At 39.3% G+C, this 19181-nt stretch overlaps 2 protein-coding genes across 3 annotated transcripts; one reads left to right on the forward strand and one right to left on the reverse strand.

Moving 5' to 3' along the window:
* The first annotated feature begins 526 nt into the window (after positions 1-526).
* Positions 527-13057, forward strand: slc23a1 (solute carrier family 23 member 1). 2 transcript variants are annotated; one of them, XM_089123650.1, is made up of 15 exons: positions 527-547; positions 914-1029; positions 3095-3265; positions 3360-3517; positions 3597-3685; positions 5529-5596; positions 5689-5870; positions 5970-6090; positions 7238-7394; positions 7596-7743; positions 8545-8650; positions 8847-8976; positions 9742-9885; positions 12036-12131; positions 12245-13057. In XM_089123650.1, exons 2-15 carry the CDS (start codon positions 997-999, stop codon positions 12496-12498), a joined length of 1857 nt encoding a protein of 618 aa, XP_088979776.1. In that variant the 5' UTR covers positions 527-547; positions 914-996; the 3' UTR covers positions 12499-13057. The 2 variants fall into 2 exon arrangements, with proteins under 2 accessions (XP_088979776.1, XP_088979777.1); XM_089123651.1 differs by lacking the exon at positions 527-547 and having other exon boundaries at positions 906-1029.
* Positions 13058-13559: 502 nt separating this feature from the next.
* Positions 13560-17936, reverse strand: LOC120469755 (uncharacterized). Its single transcript, XM_089123831.1, has one exon. The coding sequence runs from the start codon at positions 17855-17857 to the stop codon at positions 14234-14236; it is 3624 nt and encodes a 1207-aa protein (XP_088979957.1). The 5' UTR covers positions 17858-17936; the 3' UTR covers positions 13560-14233.
* Positions 17937-19181: the final 1245 nt, after the last annotated feature.

Here is a 19181-nt window from a genome sequence, read left to right on the forward strand (position 1 = left end):
TGAGCGATCGTTTCGCTTGATAAGACCCTTATTCATCGTCTGAAATCGTTTAAAGCCCTTTGAACAGTTTGCACTGAAACTGTCTTTTGGACCTTGAACCCTTTGGTTCCCAATGAAGTCCTTTATATGGAGAAAAATCCTGGAATGTTTTCATCAAAAACCTTAATTTCTTTTCGACTGAAGAAAGAATGATATGGATATCTTGGATGACATGGGGGTGAGTAAATTATCAGCAAAATATTTTTTTTTAAGTGAACTATTACTTTAACATTTTTTTGTTGTTGTTGTGCTAATGCCCCATCCCTCAAATTACTCCATGATGTCTTTTCATATAATATGCTACATCATCTCAAAACAATATTTCATGGGTTCATTTGGAAAAATATTCTTGAGACAGGGCGACAGAATCTGATCCTCAGGTTCACCCAGTTGGTCTGTTGTGCCCTCTAGTGGCCGCAGAAGTGAATATCACAGCTCCACTAATGTCACATGTCCATTACTGCAATACAGGGGGGTCCAAGAGTACAATGGAAGATTTGCACCTAAGGTTTGTACTGCTTTATCTACTGAGCTCCATCTACCAGACCATTGTGTTTTCTTTAACCACTCTATTATTGAGATTTACACTTGCCAGTATAGATCACACTTCTTTTGAAGAAAATGAATTTACATAACTGTTCAAAAGTCTTTGCCCTGAAGAATAACCTCACATGTTGTGTTTTTGTGGGGCTCTGCCTGTGGTTCACATCCAAAGGAGACTTCCCATTGATCCATGAACACAGTTCCTGTTGTGTTCACACTGTCGGCCTTTTGATGAGCACAGGCAGGGGGGAGTAAAGTCCAGGACCAAGGGCAGATTATTAACCTGTGTAATCTGGTCCCCTTCTGTCTCTCGCGACTCCCATAAAACCAGCGCTCTGCAGCCAGCCGGGTCTCAGGTCTCACGTGGCCTCTGGGAGACAGCAGCACAGAGACCCGCACGTCCTCCAAGGGCCAATGAATCAGTCAGAACCTGCAGAGGAGCTTAAGGTAAAATATCCTTCAAGTATGGTGTCATTGTGGTGCATTAAAACTCTGATTTGGGTCACACTGCAGATGTTTATGTCAAGGAATATGTTTTGGTTGAAGATAAAGATTTGTGATGACATCACAGTAGAATTTAGGAATAAATAGTATAATGAAATGTACAAATAAATAATAAAAAATATTATTGAGTGCTAACTAATTCAAATCTGAATCCTGGCCTTTAAAAGAAGGCGCAAATGTTCAGATGATGTGCCCAAATGATGTGCACAAATGTTCAGATATGAGATGCAAACAATTGTGCCATATTATTATTTAAAAAAATATTCACTCAAATGCAAGATACTATTAAAAAATTTTGAGTAAAAAAAGAGTAGGTAATATTTAACATTTTTATGGTCAAAGTTTTTTGCTTTTGGGCAATTTGAGTCAGTGAATGATCTGAATGAGTAAAAAGCTCTTCTTTTTTATATAAATCTGAATAAATAGTACTCTTATGTCATAGTTTTATGCTTTTGTTAGTTAAATGCGTGATGGATAGATTGAACAGTCCGTTCTGGTCCACTGATTTGATTGGATAAGTCACGTTCCTAGAGATATTATGTTTCTTTGCAGTGTTTCCATCACTTTTCTAATTATTTTCTCAAACCAACTTTTAAGCTGACTATAAAACAGTTTTGCAAAAAAATGTTAGAGGTATTCTATAATTTATCTGAAGAACTTCAATGCAAAACCCTCTAAAAGCCACCTCTTATTTTTATCAGGCTCCTATATGGTACTTGGATTCTACCCAAGTACCGATATTTCTGAATGGGTACAATGTGTCCAATAGCACCTGCATTGTTATTCATAGCGCCTTATTGCTTAATGATGAGTCGTGATATTTGTTGTTTTTCACCATGTTGTCTCTGGTTTAACACGTAATTGAGCAGTTAACTTGTCATGCGTATCAATGCAATGTCTACCCTGCAAAAAACTGGGATGGAGCCAAACTAGTACATGCCACGTGTTACAGCCTAACTTATCACTTAAAAAGCAGAAAGAAAACGGAATTATATTGGAAATATTGAATTTTGTTCTTTTGGTGGGGAATTCTACTAATTATTTGGTTAATGGAGGCCGCTCATATTCACTATCATAGACTTTATTGGGGTCTGTTTGCTGTCTTTTGCAGTTAGATACATTATCTGTAGTTAAATATTAAATATTAAGTGATTTATAAATGTTAAATAAGAGAGAGTAACTTGCCAACTTTTAACTTGGCCTCTTTGAAAATGCTATCAGTGTCACTTTTTCTTAATTATTATATACACTATTATTTTACAAACTATTATTTTTAGATATAGATATATACACACGGTATATCTGATACCAATATGCCAATGTGTTACTTATATACCACTTATTAATATTTTGACTTAGCTTTTATTTTTATATTTTCAGTCATCATTTTAATTTATTTTTAGTAAATTTTTAGGTTTAATAATTTTAGTTCTTCAACTTATATTTAACTTTAAGTTTTTCATATAATATTTATGTTTTATTTTAACTATGTCTCTAAAAAATTACGAGTCAACCAATTAACTAACATAAACACAGTGAGCAATATATGTTTTACAGCATTTATTACCCTAATATTATTTATTATTATTTAATAAAAATGTTCATGTTAATTCACAGTGCAATAACTAATGTTAACAGATAAAACCTTTGATCTTACAAATGTATTGACAAATATTCAAAATGTATACATATTGTTCACTGTTAGTTCATGTTAACTAATGTAGATATTCTAATGTTAACAAAGTGTGACCTTTATTCTTGTTTTTAACTATTTTTTATTGTTTTAACTTTAGTTAACAATGCAGCACTGATATAAATACATATTTTATCAAGTTTGGCTTTAATTGTCTTACAAATATAATTAAAATAGCTGTATACAGGCATGTGAAAATGGCTTTTAATAAAATACTAAACTGATATATATAATCTATAAGGTCTATATATATATGTGTGTATACAGTATATAGTACTATTGTCATACATGAATCATATGTTTGTTCTCCATCAGCTCCCACCTTCAGATGGAGTTGTTCCAGCAGAGGGTACAGAGCTACATGAGATGCCTGCTGACCTGGCCAAGACGTCTGATGGCGGTCCGAATCAGGTGGCGGGATTTGATATGATCTACAGAATCGAGGACGTCCCGCCTTGGTATCTGTGCATACTGCTGGGACTGCAGGTACACTTTTAACATCCTCGTACTCTCTTCAAATCTGACTCACCCAATAATAAACCCTCCTGCTTCTGTAAACGTCCTGCCTGTGCATCTCCAGCACTACCTGACATGCTTCAGTGGAACGATTGCTGTACCATTCTTACTGGCTGAAGCCATGTGTGTGGGGAAGGACCAGTACACTGTCAGCCAGTTAGTCGGCACCATCTTCACCTGTGTGGGGATCACTACGCTCATACAAACTACGTTTGGTGTCAGGTGAGTTCACCTGTGTGCTTTAGTACAGAAATATGTGATTAGTTGTCACTGTATTAATGTGTTTCTGTACCATGATCAGGTTGCCTTTGTTCCAGGCGAGTGCTTTTGCCTTTCTCATTCCTGCCCAGGCAATTCTGAGGCTGGATAGATGGAAATGTCCTCCTGAAGGTACAATGTTACACACTGTGTGCATTTTTACAGTCACTATCAGTGGGGGAAGCTTTCAGACATATTACAATTGCACAAACCAAATATTAAACGGATAGTGAAAATTCGGCCATCATTTACTCACCCTCATGTTGTTACAAGCCTGTATGAACACACAAGAAGATATTTTAAAGAATGTTGGGAGAATATGGAAAGATACCATGGAAGTAAATGGCTTCTTTTGTGTTCAACAAAGAGATAAATTCATACTGGTTTGAACAACATGAGGGTGATTAAATGATGACAACATTTTAATTTTTGGGTGAACTATCCCTTTAATTTTCTATTTTGTTGATATTTTGTCTGACGCTTTGTCTGGTTACCTCCTCAGGTCAACATTTATATACTTTGCAAGCATCTTTTTGGCTGTAGGTTAAAACGCAGACTAAATAGACGAAATATCTCCCATAAAGAGGTATGAACCAGAAAGACTAATTCGCCGCTGGTTTCATCAAGATTTTCCAATAGGGTTTTTGTGTGTAAAATAAAGCTAAAGCCTGTGGTAAATCTAACTTGACGATACTTTGAAATCTTGTTCTACTACGAAAACTGCACACACCCAATGCAGATTTTGAATTTTTTGTTTTTTAAAGCGTAAATGTTTTTAATAAGTAACTAGATAAGACCGTTTGGGGCATGAGTGTGTGCAGTTTACGTTGTAGAACAAGACGTCAAAGTATTGTCAAGCTGTGTTTACAGTACATAGGCTTTATTTTACTCATAAATTGACAAAAAATAGTATATATATATATATATATATATATACATACTATGAGATTATATATATATATATATAAACTATGAGTTTATATATAAATATATATATATCATAGTTTCACAAATTTCCCATAGGAAAATCTCCAAGAAACTAGCAGCGAATTAGACTTTTGTTTTGATGTCATACCTATGCTGTTATAGATGACTTGTGGTTACTGAAACATTGGTTGTGTCCCAATTCAGAGGCTGCATCCTTCGAGGACTCGAAGGTGGGACTGAGCGTTGATAAATGACTTTTTTGAAAGTGTGAAAACAAAACAGGGTTTACAAACTTTTAAATATGTTCACTATGGTGCATTTCTGTATGTAATAAAGAGTATAAACTATATGTAATTGTATCTTAGTAAGATATAAGTCGACATGTGAACCGCTTTAAAGTTGTTTTTATCTTTACATATTTGAGTATGTTGAAACTTAATAGGATGCAGCCTCTGAATTGGGATGCAACAATTGTTTTTCAAGTGTTTATTTGGGATGATAAACTCCCTAAACCACCAAAACAGCAAGACCAAGCACAATCAACTGGTTTTGAGATGTTTTTAAAAGGTAGTTTAACTATTTTTATTAAAATGCCATCTTAAAACCCCACTGTGTAAGATGTCGTCTGCCTGATGCATGTGCATAGACATTACCTTTCAATAATAATTCTTGAGCAGCAAATCAGCATATTATAATGATTTCTGAAGGATGATGTGACACTGAAGACTGGCGTAAGGATGCTGAAAATTCAGCTTTGCCATCACAGAAATTAATAAAATATTTTCAAATAGATATTTCATAGATTATTTAATAATTATACTGTTTTTGATCAATGAATGCAGCCTTGGTGAACATAAGGGACTTCTTACCAACCCCAACAACCAACAATTGAATGTGAAACGTTTTTAAAAGTTGAACAAGAATCAAGTTTACATACAAAAACTGCAAAGTTGTGCAATGTGTGTAAATCAGTCCATTGTCTATTGAGAATATGTTTACATTCCACATTGTGGAAGTTAATGCTTAACCATGGTTTTGGGTTTCACAGAGGAGATTTACGGAAATTGGTCTATTCCTCTCAACACGTCTCATATTTGGCACCCACGAATGCAAGAGGTGCGTGACTAATGTCTAAAGATTGAACCAGTTATCACTGCCTTGCTAACGTACCGCGTCCTGACCTGTGTGTTTGTGTCAATTCTCTGTAGATTCAGGGCGCTATCATTGTGTCCAGCTTGATTGAGGTGGTCATAGGGTTCGCTGGAATCCCTGGGATCCTGCTTAACTCAATCGGGCCCCTGACTGTCACCCCCACAGTGTCCCTTATCGGCCTGTCTGTCTTCCAGACGGCAGGAGACCGCGCTGGCAGCCACTGGGGCCTGTCTCTGCTGTGAGTTCTTGAGCTTTGGTGGACATGGGTGTGTTGAAAGCGCTATATAAATGCAGTCCATTTACCATTTGAATACATCTGTGTGTTTTGTTGTTTCAGGTGCATCTTCCTTATTGTTTTGTTTGCTCAGTATTTGAGGAACTGGGCTTGTCCTTTCCCCAGTTATTCCAGAGAAAAAGGCTGTCACGTCACACATGTGCAAATATTCAAGATGTTTCCCGTACGAACCCCCAGCTACATCCACTACATCATCATCATGCATTTTTGCCTTTTGATAATATTCTGTCAAATGATAATAGGGCTGTCAAATGATTAATCGCTATTAATTGTTATTAATCACTATTAATATATATATACAGTATATATATATATAAATACACACACATACATGTATATTTAAGAAAAATTATATATATATATAAATTATATATAAATCTATATACAGTATACACATAAACATATTTCTTAAATATTAAAGCACAGTAAAATAATTATACACAGTGCACCCACATATATTATGTAAACACAAACTTTTATTTTGGATACGATTAAAGGTGTAGTTTACCTTTAAACTGATAATTTACAAGTTGATGTCGTCCAAGATGTCCATGTCTTTCTTTCTTCAGTTGAAAAGAAATTAAGGTTTTTGATGAAAACGTTCCAGGATTTTCTCCATATAATGGACTTCAATGGGAACCAAACGGTTCAAGGTCCAAATGTTGAGTTACAGTGCAGCTTTAAACGACACCAGACAATGAATAAGGGTCTTATCTAGCGAAACGATCGCTCATTTAAAAATAGATAAAAAAGTTTAAGTTTTATAAGCTCAAATGCTCGCCTTGCTCTGTTCTGTGATGAACGTCACGACTCTCCTGTTCAAACTCGTTCATCGAAATGAACAAATCTTTTTTCGAGTCATGACTCGAAGGGTCCTAGCTAAGACCCTTATTCATCGTCTGGTGTCATTTAAAGCTCTTTGAAGCTGCACTGAAACTCTCATTTGGACCTTGAACCGTTTGGTTCCCATTGAAGTCCATTATATGGAGAAAATCCTGAATTTTTTTCATCAAAAACCTTAATTTCTTTTTGACTGAAGAAAGAAAGACGTAGACATCTTGGATGACGTGTGTGAGTAAATTATCAGCAAAAGTTTTTTTTTTAAAAGTGAACTACTTAAATCATTTGACAGCCCTAATTATAATAAATACACAGAGTATTTATTATCAAAATTAATTAAAGTTCCTGATTGGCCTTGGAACAAAGTTCACATTTACCCCATGTGGCGCAAGTTATCTACACATTTACAGATTGAAATGCTCACTTCTGAACATTTTGTCCTTCATAACTGATTATCCTGATTCCAGTAGATCATCATGGCGATCATGTTGGTATGGCTGGTTTGCTATATTCTCACCCTGACGGATGTGCTGCCGAATGACCCAAATCAGTACGGCTACAAGGCTCGCACCGACTCCCGGGGCGATATTATGACCCGGGCACCGTGGTTTCGTTTCCCCTATCCATGTAAGGACTTTGCTTGCTTCCTGTAACACCCATGATTTATAGAAGCTTGTTTATCAGAAAATGTCACTATGACTTTTACCTAATCTAAGACTTTCATTTTATTTCTCCACAGTAAAACAATTAGAAGGGAATCATATTGGCGGAGCGATGGCCAAACTCTTTCCAAATCAGATCATTTTCTTGATTTTGTGTGTGTCACAGGTCAGTGGGGTTTGCCGAGAGTGACGTTAGCAGGAGTGCTAGGCATGTTTAGTGCCACTCTAGCTGGTATTGTTGAGTCTATCGGGGATTATTACGCCTGCGCCCGCCTCTCTGGAGCTCCACCTCCTCCTGTGCACGCTATAAATAGGTAAGAACAGCAAGCAGTAGGTCATATCATGACGATTCAGATTTTCCTTTTTTAAATGACTGTGAAAACATGCTGTAAATTTCAGAACTGCTTGTTAACCCTGAAAAGCCTGATATATAAAATAATAGCTTTTATAATGATGGTATATATATATTTTTTTTAATGGAACAGTTTAGTGAACCATGTGATCTTTGTTGAGTATCATATTTTTTATATCAGGCTTTTATGGCTCATATACAGCGATAGTTCACCCAAAAAACAACAACAGTTGATGGACCCCATTGAATAACATAGTATGGAAAAAAAAATGGGGTCCTATCAACTGTTTGGTTACCGACATTCTTCAAAATATCTTCTTTTGTGTTCAGCTGAAGATAGAAATTCATACAGGTTTGGAACAACTTAAGGGTCAGTAAATGACACTTGAGGAAAAAGAAACCGCTTCAATTTTATTCAGAGCCCCAAACTGAGGAAAAATTCGCAAATTAGTGCAGTTGCTGATATTTATACGGCAAAGTTGAAGATCTGTTCTTTAAATTCTTTTGTTAAACAGACTACTTACATAAAATGCATATCAGTTGTCACTCTACATCTAATTATATGTCTTCGTAATATGATACTTAAATGCTTAGTTTTATGATGGAATGATGATTGAGACAAAAATACCTCCATAAAAACAAAAAAACAAAAAAAAATCAAGGGCAAAAATTTAATTATATATATTTTTTTTAAACAAGATATGGCCCCTTCAATATTTATTGGATTTAGTTTCATGGTTTCTGTGCTGTATTTCTTTTCTAGGGGGATCTTTACAGAAGGAGTGTGCTGTATCATTGCGGGGCTGCTGGGAACAGGAAATGGATCAACCTCTTCAAGTCCTAATATAGGGGTGCTTGGCATTACAAAGGTGAGATAATGCAAGACAGAAGTGGGTAAATGCAGTTTTTGTGACAACTGATCAGGGAGTGAAGCTGATATCAGGTGTATTACAGACACACTATTCATTCCTTTCCTGTTGTCTCCCCAGTTTCTCTGTTTTCAGAGTCATCATTCATTTTGAGTGACAAGTCGTGGTTTTTCTTGTGTCTTGATTTCTCCTACAGGTGGGAAGTAGGAGAGTTATACAGTATGGAGCAGGCATAATGTTTTTATTGGGAACTATTGGGAAGTTCACCGCCCTGTTTGCCTCCTTACCTGACCCTGTCCTTGGAGGGATGTTCTGCACCTTGTTTGGTAATTGGAGCCTATTTGCATTTGCAGATGTTTTGTCCCAGCTTTGTCCACAGGGTGTCAGTATTGAGCTCAGAAACTCCCTAGTAAGGGCCTGTCCCAAATGGCACACTTCATGTGTACAAAGACTTGTGGTGGACAATGGCTGTCGTTTACGCTGGTCCGTTAAAGGGATAGTTCACTTTGAAATTAATTTATGATATGTTTTAGCTTACCTCAAGGGCATCCAACATGTTGGTGTCTTTGTTTCCGCAATACTTTCAATTTTGATATTTTTAGGTCAAACCGTTCTTGTTTGTCAGTCATATAATGGAGGTCTATGGTCACCACCTCAAAGAGCGTGCACAGAGAAGTCCAGATTAAACATGAATTAATGACTCGTAAATGTAAGTACACATTGATGGCCTAAGACACGAAATGAGCGGTTTGTGTGAGAAAACGAACCGTATTTACATCGTTTTTACCTCATGTAACCACAGCCACGTCCAAGTGATCTGAGGGCGCGGAGGCGTCGGTTTGCACAAGCGCCGGAAGTGATCTAAGAGATTTAGTTTTAAAATGAGAAAATGATGGTCGTGGTAAAAAATGTTTTCAATGTTGTTGCTTTTTCACTATTTTGATAAAATATTTCACTATTTTGATAAAATAAATGCAGCATTGGTGAGCCTGACTTTTTTCAAAAACATAAACTTTTTTTTATAAATCTTACAACCCCACAATTTGGAACGGTAGTGGCCTAACTTGTTTTCTGTTTTGGTTTGTACACAGGTATGATTACAGCCGTTGGACTGTCAAACCTTCAGAATGTGGATCTGAACTCCTCCAGAAATCTTTTTGTTCTGGGTTTCTCCATGTTTTTCGGCCTCATGTTGCCTAATTATCTGGACACTCATCCCGGCAGCATTAAAACAGGTTCATTATGTCTGATGCTGTTTTCTGATATATTTTCTTTTGCAGCAAGAAAGCTGTGGATGTTGTCAAATATTACTGTGAATAGGGATGTCCCGATCCGATCCACGGCATCGGTATCGCGCCGATACCGGCCCAGAACGCTAGATCGGAGATCGGAGGGGAGAAAAAAATATGAGCGATATCCAGTTTAGCGGCGCAGCCTGTCACGTGATGATTGTTGTGTTTACGCACACGCGCGCACTCTCGCTTTGCGCACGGATTCTAATGTAATGATTCCACCCACAAAAGCTGCATTTCAGTCTTTTCAGAAATTCATTAGCTATCAGAAAATAGCGTCATTTCATTCTCTATTGCAACTGGATAGATAAACTGTCATTCAAAGAGAGGTAGGTACCGATCTTCACCAGGCACGCTCGTTGGCTGTTGGAGTTTAGAAGACACCCCTAACACTCGCCGATTGGCTAAAATGACCTGTCAATCAATAGTTCATGGGTCAGCGGCCATTTTGACATTCTTTTTTCTCCAATGTTTACGTTTCAACTGAAGTTAGACGGATCATAGTGTTGTGCTACGTTCACACCGGACTCGAATCGCGCGTCAAATTCGCGCCTGACGCGTCTAGACGCTTGACCACTAGTGTTAATTCGCGTGTCAAGAGCGAAACTGGCGCGCGTAAAGTTTGAAGCGAAATTTACGCGCGTGACGCGCGTCAGAATCAAAATCCGTTGGCGGTCATTGTTTTTATGTCGACCGAGCATTCATCAAGAGAGTTACCGCTCTACTCTGGATAGCAGAACAGCGGCGTGGGGATCATCGTCGCCGTATATTTGTGTCCACCGGACCCTTCGGAGCCGAACCGTTTGGCGAGTTTCACCATTTGCTCGCTCCAGGAGCTGCGCTGGATGACGGCCGCTGTCAGCGGTACTTTCGCCTGTCACGCGCCCAGTTTGATGACCTGTTGTCCCGCATCTGAGCGAGGATCACCCTCGCCCGGCCCCTCATCCATCTAATCTAGCTGTCATTTATTTTTGTTTTGATAATAAATAGAGCCAGCCTTCAAAAGTTATTAACCTGTCCTGTGATTTTTTTCTCTCTCACACGTCCAGACACGAATTTATGCACATATGTTGATTGTCTTTACAACATAATACTATTTCTAGATATGGAATGAATAACATTCAATTCAAAATGAACATGTCTCCATATAGAAATAATGTTTTAAGTGATGAAACATTTGCTTTGTTGTGCATAATCCCACCATGCATTTAGTCATATTAACAAAATAATTTATTGAAGCATCCAGACACTTCACCACGTGAGCAAGCAGCTAGGCTCCTGATTGGTTAACGCGGCGCGAATTCACGCCAAAGTTCAGATTTTTCAACTCGGGCGGCAGACGCGAATTCGCGTCAAACGCGTGAATGCACAACGCTCAATTCGCGCCATTCGCGCCAACTTGACGCGCGAATGAGGCGTATTCGCGTCTTCCGCGCCGCGCTCCGCGCCTCATTCGCGCCGCAGGAATTTTTCTTGCATTGACTTAACATTGAAATCATTCGCGCCTGACCGTAGAAGTGAACGTAGCATTAGTGCATTAGTGCGTCAAAGTTGTGATAGCGGTGTCGGCTAACGCGAAATGCTACTATTTACATTCCATGGATGTTTATTCATATATACAATTGTTTTGGACTAAAAACTTCTTCAAATTGGATTGTATGGACGCTTTACAGTGAAACCAAACCATTTTTGTTGGAATGTGGACTAACAGATGGCTAATTGGTGAGTTTCTTCCAGTTTGTGTTGGTTTGTTTTGGCTGTTGGTGGTCTGACAAAGAGACAGATTGTGCCCGCTGTGTTGATTGTATCTTAAAATGGTTTACGTCGTTCGAATCACGAGTTTCTCAGCTTTCCAAAGATATGTATTATGTTTACTTTTGTGTTTGTTTTGTTTTGTCTTTCACAAAGTTAAACCTATAAACCACCCTGTGGGCCGTATACGGCACGTCGGACCACGAAAAAAAAAAATATCGGACTAATATCGGTATCGGCAAAAGCCAAAGGTGCGGCATCGGTATCGGTATCGGAAGTGAAAAAGTGGTATCGGGACATCCCTAACTGTGAATACACATTCTTTTGATTGATTTTAACAGGTGTGGACGAGCTGGACCAAATCATCACAGTGCTCCTGACAACAGAGATGTTTGTAGGGGGGTTTCTAGCATTTGCACTTGATAACACAATCCCAGGTATCCATCCGACAGAGTGACTCAGAATATACAAATTCTTAGATAAATAGACAACAATGGCAGTGGCAGTAATGCAAGCTGTTCTACGTTCACCGTGTTTACATTGTGTGCAGGCACCAGAAAAGAGCGAGGACTGGTAGAATGGGCGGCTGAGAGTTCTTCGGGAGCAGGAGCGGTGACAACGAACACTTATAACTTTCCAATTGGGATGGGGTTGGTCCGGAAGCTGGGCTGCATGCGTTACCTGCCAATCTGTCCCACTTTCCAGGGCTTTAAGTCATCACGCCACAAATATGAGGAGGACGACATAAAAATAAACAAAGGTGTGACTGATGCTCCAGATGAAACGGTCTGCACCAAAATTTAGCCCGATTTTTTTTTTTGTTTGTTTGTTTGTTCCTTTTAACAACTAAGCACCAGTTCTGCTATCACACAAAATTTTTATTTGTTTCATTTTGCATCACAAACAAATAAGAAAAATGTTCTATTAAAAAATGGGTCCATATATTTATTGGAAAACTTGGACAAAGGGGATTTGTTCGTCTGACATCCAACCAAATGTGAAATTTGAGTTCATTATAAAGAATATGATCTTTTACTGAAATTACTTCAAATGAAAATGAAGGTCAGGTTTTTTTTTATTATTACATCTTGATTGTGTACAAAATACGCAAGTGATTTACATTAAACACAATATGCTCAGAAATCTTTAGCTTCAGAAAGTGGTGTTTAAAATACACACAAATCATTATGTATATACATGTTATTGTAACTAATAATGTTTATAAATACTAAGAGTGTATTACGTATGTATTCTATAAGAGCCATGAGACAAATTATCATTTGGAGTTTCGGTTTTCACAAAGAGGTCCTTAAGTTATTTTGTATTAAAATATAACTTAAAATATATCTTTCTGTCTGTCTAAAATATTTTTGTCTTTCTCATGTCAATTTGGATTTATTTGTAACACTTTATTAGGTTCAATAAGGGTAATAATTAGGGCTGTCAAACAATTAATTGCGATTAATTGCATCCAAAATATAAGTTTGTGTTTACATAATATATGTGGGTGCACTTTGTATTTATATAATTATTTTATATATAAATACACACATGCTTGTATATATTTAAGAAATATTTTCATATATATACTGTATATAGATTTATATATAATTTATATTATATATAAATATAAATATTTTATATATAAATAAAAAAATTTTCTTAAATATACATGCATGTGTGTGTATGTGTATATATATAATTATACACAGCGCACCCACATATATTATGTAAATAGAAACTTTTATTTTGGATGCGATTAATTGTTTGACAGCCTTATATTACTTGTATCAATAATACAGCCTAAATCTCAGATAACGGCTCAGTGATTTGAAGCAAATGGCTCTTATAAAGTAGCAGAATGGACAAAATTTCTTGGGGAAATTTAGTTTAAAAGCAGTTCACATCAAAATTGTATAGTCATTTGAGACACAAATATGCTGTTTATATACATTTACAAAAAGTGTTGTCAGAATTAAATACTGTCATCATTTACACACACTTCTTTCTAGACAAATGATAACAAAATGACATATTTTTAATTTTTTGGTGAACTATCCCTTTAAGTAAGCCATAGTTTACATGAAACTGAGCCATGGTTTTACTCTAACTACAATTTAGTAAATATAAAAATAGTGACCTTTGTCATACTTGCTAAACAAGCTCAGGACACTTAGGTCCCTTGGTGAGTCTCAATTGCCAATACCAGAGATGACCGGAGCCCTTCTACCCTTTAAACCCCCTGCTCTGTTTATTTAGCCTGAATGTGTGAATGCATATGCATCTTACAACATTTCAACAGATATAATCAGTCTCACCCAGCTCAGTTGCCAAGTCCAGAGGTAGCCTTTACGAAGTAAGGAGTGTTGAGTGCGATGTTAACAGAATATGCTTTCAGCTTAGATGCCTTGAGACCTGGGCAGCAGATGGTCAACATGTTTCACTCAATCATTTGCTCTTCATCCAGCAGTAAATAAGCACTGGGTCATATGATCCTTTGGCATGACATCTTTTACAGTCTATAAAGTCCCATCAGATTTCATTGTCCTGGTGGTTGGTACACCTGAGGATGTGACTGCATATAAGGCAGGCACTGTTGGGTGTACATGGGTGGGATATGAAGAGAGGCAAAGGGAATAGCACAAGGTGTGGGTAAAACAGCACTGGGAAGGGTCTGCTGTTGCAGTAGGACCTCAACATATTGGCAAGTTTCTGGATCAAACAGCATCTTGCGCTGTGGCATCTGAGGCATGTCTACATAGAAATACCGTCCAGTTTCTGGGTCCAGCAACAGTTGGCGAGGGTTTTGTCCAGCTGCTAGACTTCCTCCTACTTCTGGATACAGCACACCTGCACCCCCTAGCCTAGCCTCTCCACTCATGGGAGCAACAAAGATTGTGTTGGGTTGGCTTTCTGGAGAAGGTATTTTTAGCCCCGCTTCTTTGTTCTGAGCTTGACTGGTTGAACCATCTGTTGGCTGGATTAGCACTTTTCCATCCTCCGAGAGGGATCTCAGTAGAGGGGTATGACTGTTCGATGCAGGAGGCTGGTTATAAGGTGGTGTCTGAAACAAAACAGGCCCTTGAACGTAGCCATGAACGGCTCCGATGTGAGGAGAGATTGTTTGGTAACCCAGCGGACTGGGTTTGTAATAATATGAGGGAACTGAAGCAACTGTTAGGACGCAAGCAGACAGAGGGCCCACTGAACTGGGAGGAAGGCCATCAGTGATTATCCTGCCATGGTCCTGTTGCTCAGAACTTGCTGTGGGCGAACTATATTGCAGTGCTACTGGGAGAGGTTGATCTTTGTCCAAGTCTCTTTTTGTAGGCTCTTCAGTAGAAGTTTGCAGTGCCAGGTCTGTCCTGTTTGTTGGTTTCAAGATTGCATCACTGACTAGAACATCAGGTTTACTCATGCAAACTTGTCTGTCCTGTGTCTCTGAGGGTTTTGACGAGGCACAACTGTTTGCCTTGGTTACACCAACTTGGCCGACCTTTGTAAATCCAATTGTATGACATTTGTCATTTGATTCCACATGAGCCTTCGTTGAGCATCCTCTCGGTGCAGAGTGATCTCTCCTTCTGTCCACTGGAAGAGGAGGAGTGACTTTCCGCACCAGGGGTTTTTCATCTGGTTTGTATCCTTTTCCCTTTCCTTCACTCTTGTTGCTGCTTAGAGTGTGTATTGATGACTGAAACGAAGGAGCACTTCCATCTAGCCCATTTGTTATTTCCCCTGGGCCCTTAAAGGGCATATTGTAAGTGTTTTTCACCAGGCTCCTCATGTCTCTTACCACATGCACAGGGGCTTTCAATTTGCCTTGGCCTTGCACACCTAGGCTTCCAAACTGTCCTGGTGACCTGAGGTCCTCTCTGTCACTCTCTTGTTTCTTCCCAACCCCACCCTCATCAACTCGGGGGATTGTATTATCCACTGCATTTGCTTCCATATCAGAGATTAGGCATGCGATATTAGTAGGACTGAGTGTACTTTCCATGCTGCCAGCCTGTTGCTCCTGCTTTTCCAGCACATTGGTTAGGGTCATATTGTGTTGTTTATGTATTCGCTGCTCTGTATGGCATTCTTCAGGTGTGGTTTTCACAGAGGCCGGTGTGCTGAGTGCTACATTTGATGCTGCACTCCAGTTCCACGCTCTACTCTTTGCTGAGTCACAGGATAGCTTCACTCCAGGGCTCAGGTTAGGCCGTCGCAACGCCTCCTCTCTTAGGCTTAGCTTCTCTGCTTTCTCATTCTCTGAAGGGTCTATTTCAGTACCACTACCTTGAACTTCAGACCTGCCAGTTCCACTTAAAAGAGAATTTAACCCATGTTTGCTTATCAGTTTAGGTTGTGTTTTAGAATTAACACTGCAATGCTTTTGAACAGAGCTGCACTCTGTTTGGGCCTCCCACTTAAGTGTAGCACTTTGAGTTAGTTTGGTAGGTTCATTATATACATCCTTGCCAGACAAATACAGGCACTCATCAGTCGTAGTAGTCCTATTGTTCACTTTGGTGGATGCAAAAGCTTTATCAGACACATCCAAGGTGCGAAGACTTTCTTCATGTTGCATCTTTTTTGATAGGACACTTGTTATGATGCAGGAAGCCATTTGTGTTTTGCTGGACGTTTCATCCAGGGAAAATGACTTCTGAAGCTTTTTCTTTCGTTCGGCCTGTACTGACTTTAGATCAGCCACGTGGGACTCCTGGTTAAATGCTGCCGGGGTGCTATGCTGACGCTGAAATATGTCTCGAGCACGCACAGTTGTGTTTGGAAACTGAAGGGGTTGATTGTTGTTCTCTCTGACGTGCGACTCTGCTGTGTCCCGTCTCTTCAGCTGGATTTGTCTTTTGGGAACGGTCTTTAAGCCTCGCTTTACTTCATCTGTGGTTTCCAACGCCACATCAACACACTCAAAGCTGCTGGACTCTGAGCAAACAGATGTGTTTTGAGTCTTTGAATGCATCTGCATTTTGAAAGAAAGAACATTTTCCGTCCAAATGTTGTCGTTTCCGCCAGTAGAAACCTGACTTGAGGGCCTACAGTTTGAACTGAAAACATGCCTGTAGTCAGTTTCAGAACAGGAAGATCTTACCTGGGCAAGGTTAACAACCTTACAACTGGCCTCAGCAAGCTTTGTTCCCATGCTGGTTGATCCTCTGGTATTGTCTGTAGAGTGACAGAGTTGCCAGGAGCTGCTACACAGCGTGCGGGAGAGTGGTCTGGACTGCCAGACGCCTTGCCGGCTCTGCTTTTCCAGACTCCGGGTATCTGCGAGACTCTGTAGCTGGTGTTGGTGCCTGGTTGCGGGGATACACTCTGAATAACAGTGTGGCGGGATTCTTGACTCCTGCTTGCTGGCTGTGAGTGTTGAGATGCAGTTTGCAGACGCTTTTCTATTTCTAGACCTGACTGACAGCTCAGCCTGCTCCTTTCTGCAACTCACCTCTCTACCCTCCCCCTGCCCCTCATTTCCCACATGACCCAGAACATGTCCCTCTCTTTCAAGCCTGCATTCAGCCCCAGGTGCACTCAGACCTTCTCTGGGTCTTTGCTTTTGTGTCGCATGGTACTCTTTTGGCTCTGTGTCACCATGCTCCTGTTCCCTTCCTTTGCCGTATTGATTTCTCTCAGGCGTTATCAAAATAGTGTTTAAAGTTGATCTGGGTTCTGGAGAGCTGTGCTCCTCAGCGCTTCTAATGTTAGTGTGAAAAACAGTCTCGGTGACTCCTGAAGTATCCTGATTTTGTATGGGGTTTCCAAAGGCTGTATTTACAGAATGCAAATCTACATTTGTACCTGTCAGCAGAGGTTTTGACTCGCATTGGGACACCTCAGGCAGCACTTCTATACTTTTCTCTTGTCTTTTGTAGTCCTGTGGTAGCGTGGTGGCTTTGATAAACGATCTTGTTATGCCTTCCATAGAGGTAGCACAATCCAAGACCTCAAATGAGCCACCTTCAGTAGGATGCTCTGTAGGGAGCGATTGTGTTCTGTCCTCTGAAGCATCACTGTACTCACTCAGAGAACAAAGAGCAGTGTAGTATGAACTTGCAAAATCATCCATGATATCATCAGTCTGCTCTAGGTCACTTTTCCCTTCATCTCTTTGTTGGAGAGATGGACTATTTTTTTCTTTGATAGATGGAGATGACATTGACTTTCCTTTTTAAACAGATCTTGAATGCGATTTCTGATGCAATAACGTGGGACACCCTAGAATGGGGTGGATGTGCAGGTCAGACCTAAAGTGCAAGAGCAGAAATGTTTCCATCATGAAATCACATGTCCACAGTCTAACTGATTTTATCTAGGAAAAATAAGAATAATAAAGAGTTATATTTTAAGATGCTTTAAATTATACAGGGTAATGCATGTAGCAGCCACATCCTAAAAACACCGCTTAGAATCTCATGCATTTGATTTGTGATGTAATATTTGTGATGTGACAGCATTGTGTTTGACTTAACAGTGTTTGTCCAGGGAAGTACTGTAGAAAGACAGCTGCAGATCTGGTGCTTGAAACCATCTCATCTTTAATGAAAAACTTCACTCACCTGTCCAAGGAATCCAGAATCCGTCTCAGTTTGTGTTGAAATTCCACTGAAATGCTAAATCTGAATGAAAAGAATTGTTAACAGGCAAAATGTCTATAATAAGGGCGAGTGCCCTCTTCAAAAGCATGCTAAGATATGGACAGCAGAGGAGATGAATCAGACCTTATTTTCTGGCTGCTGAGGGTCTGGATCAGGAAATGTGGTTCAGGCCCAGTAGTAGCTAAGGTAGTGGTGTGGTAGTCAGCTTTGACAGTAGGTGCTGGTCTGGCTGTGCTGGAGCATTCCCTTTGCAATCTGACTAGCATAGCCAGTGTAGTCACAGGGCCAGCTAAATATAGTTCCCCAGGCCCCATAACACTATCATCAGGGAGATAGAGCTGAAGACTTGTGGGTATACACTGTGGTAAGTATTGGGCTTTTAAATGGCCACTGCAAATAGAATGGTCACTCGGGTTATGTAGGTATCATTCGATGGTGTAAATTGGTCCTATTTAAAGTAGGCATTAAAGGTCTCACTATATCGAAATTAATTGTACAATGATCTGAACTTTGGCAACTTAACTATGGGAGGAAGCACTGTTGTTCGAAAGCAAAAAAGTTGTTCGAGAGCAGATGTGCACGTCCTCTCAAGTGTTTGTTGTGTGTTGCCAGCCAACTCTGAGACTTTCACTGAAATGGACATGACCATGCAGGCCATGACAGCTATGGCATTTGACCCACTTGGTCTTGGCTGTGCCTGATGGTTTAATGACATGATATAGTGGGCAGCAAGGATATAAGACTGCTTAATTTCACACATAGCGGTGCTCCAAAAGTTTATCATCCACATACATCAAACCTAAGGGGACCACCGGCATGCAAGTGTTAAGTTGTGAGAAGTGTATAGCATTACAGAGAGTTAAGAGCATTAGGCCATAACATAAC

The sequence above is a fragment of the Pimephales promelas genome, chromosome 19 (assembly GCF_988280905.1).
Source record: "Pimephales promelas chromosome 19, fPimPro1.hap1.1, whole genome shotgun sequence".
Taxonomy (NCBI): domain Eukaryota; kingdom Metazoa; phylum Chordata; class Actinopteri; order Cypriniformes; family Leuciscidae; genus Pimephales; species Pimephales promelas.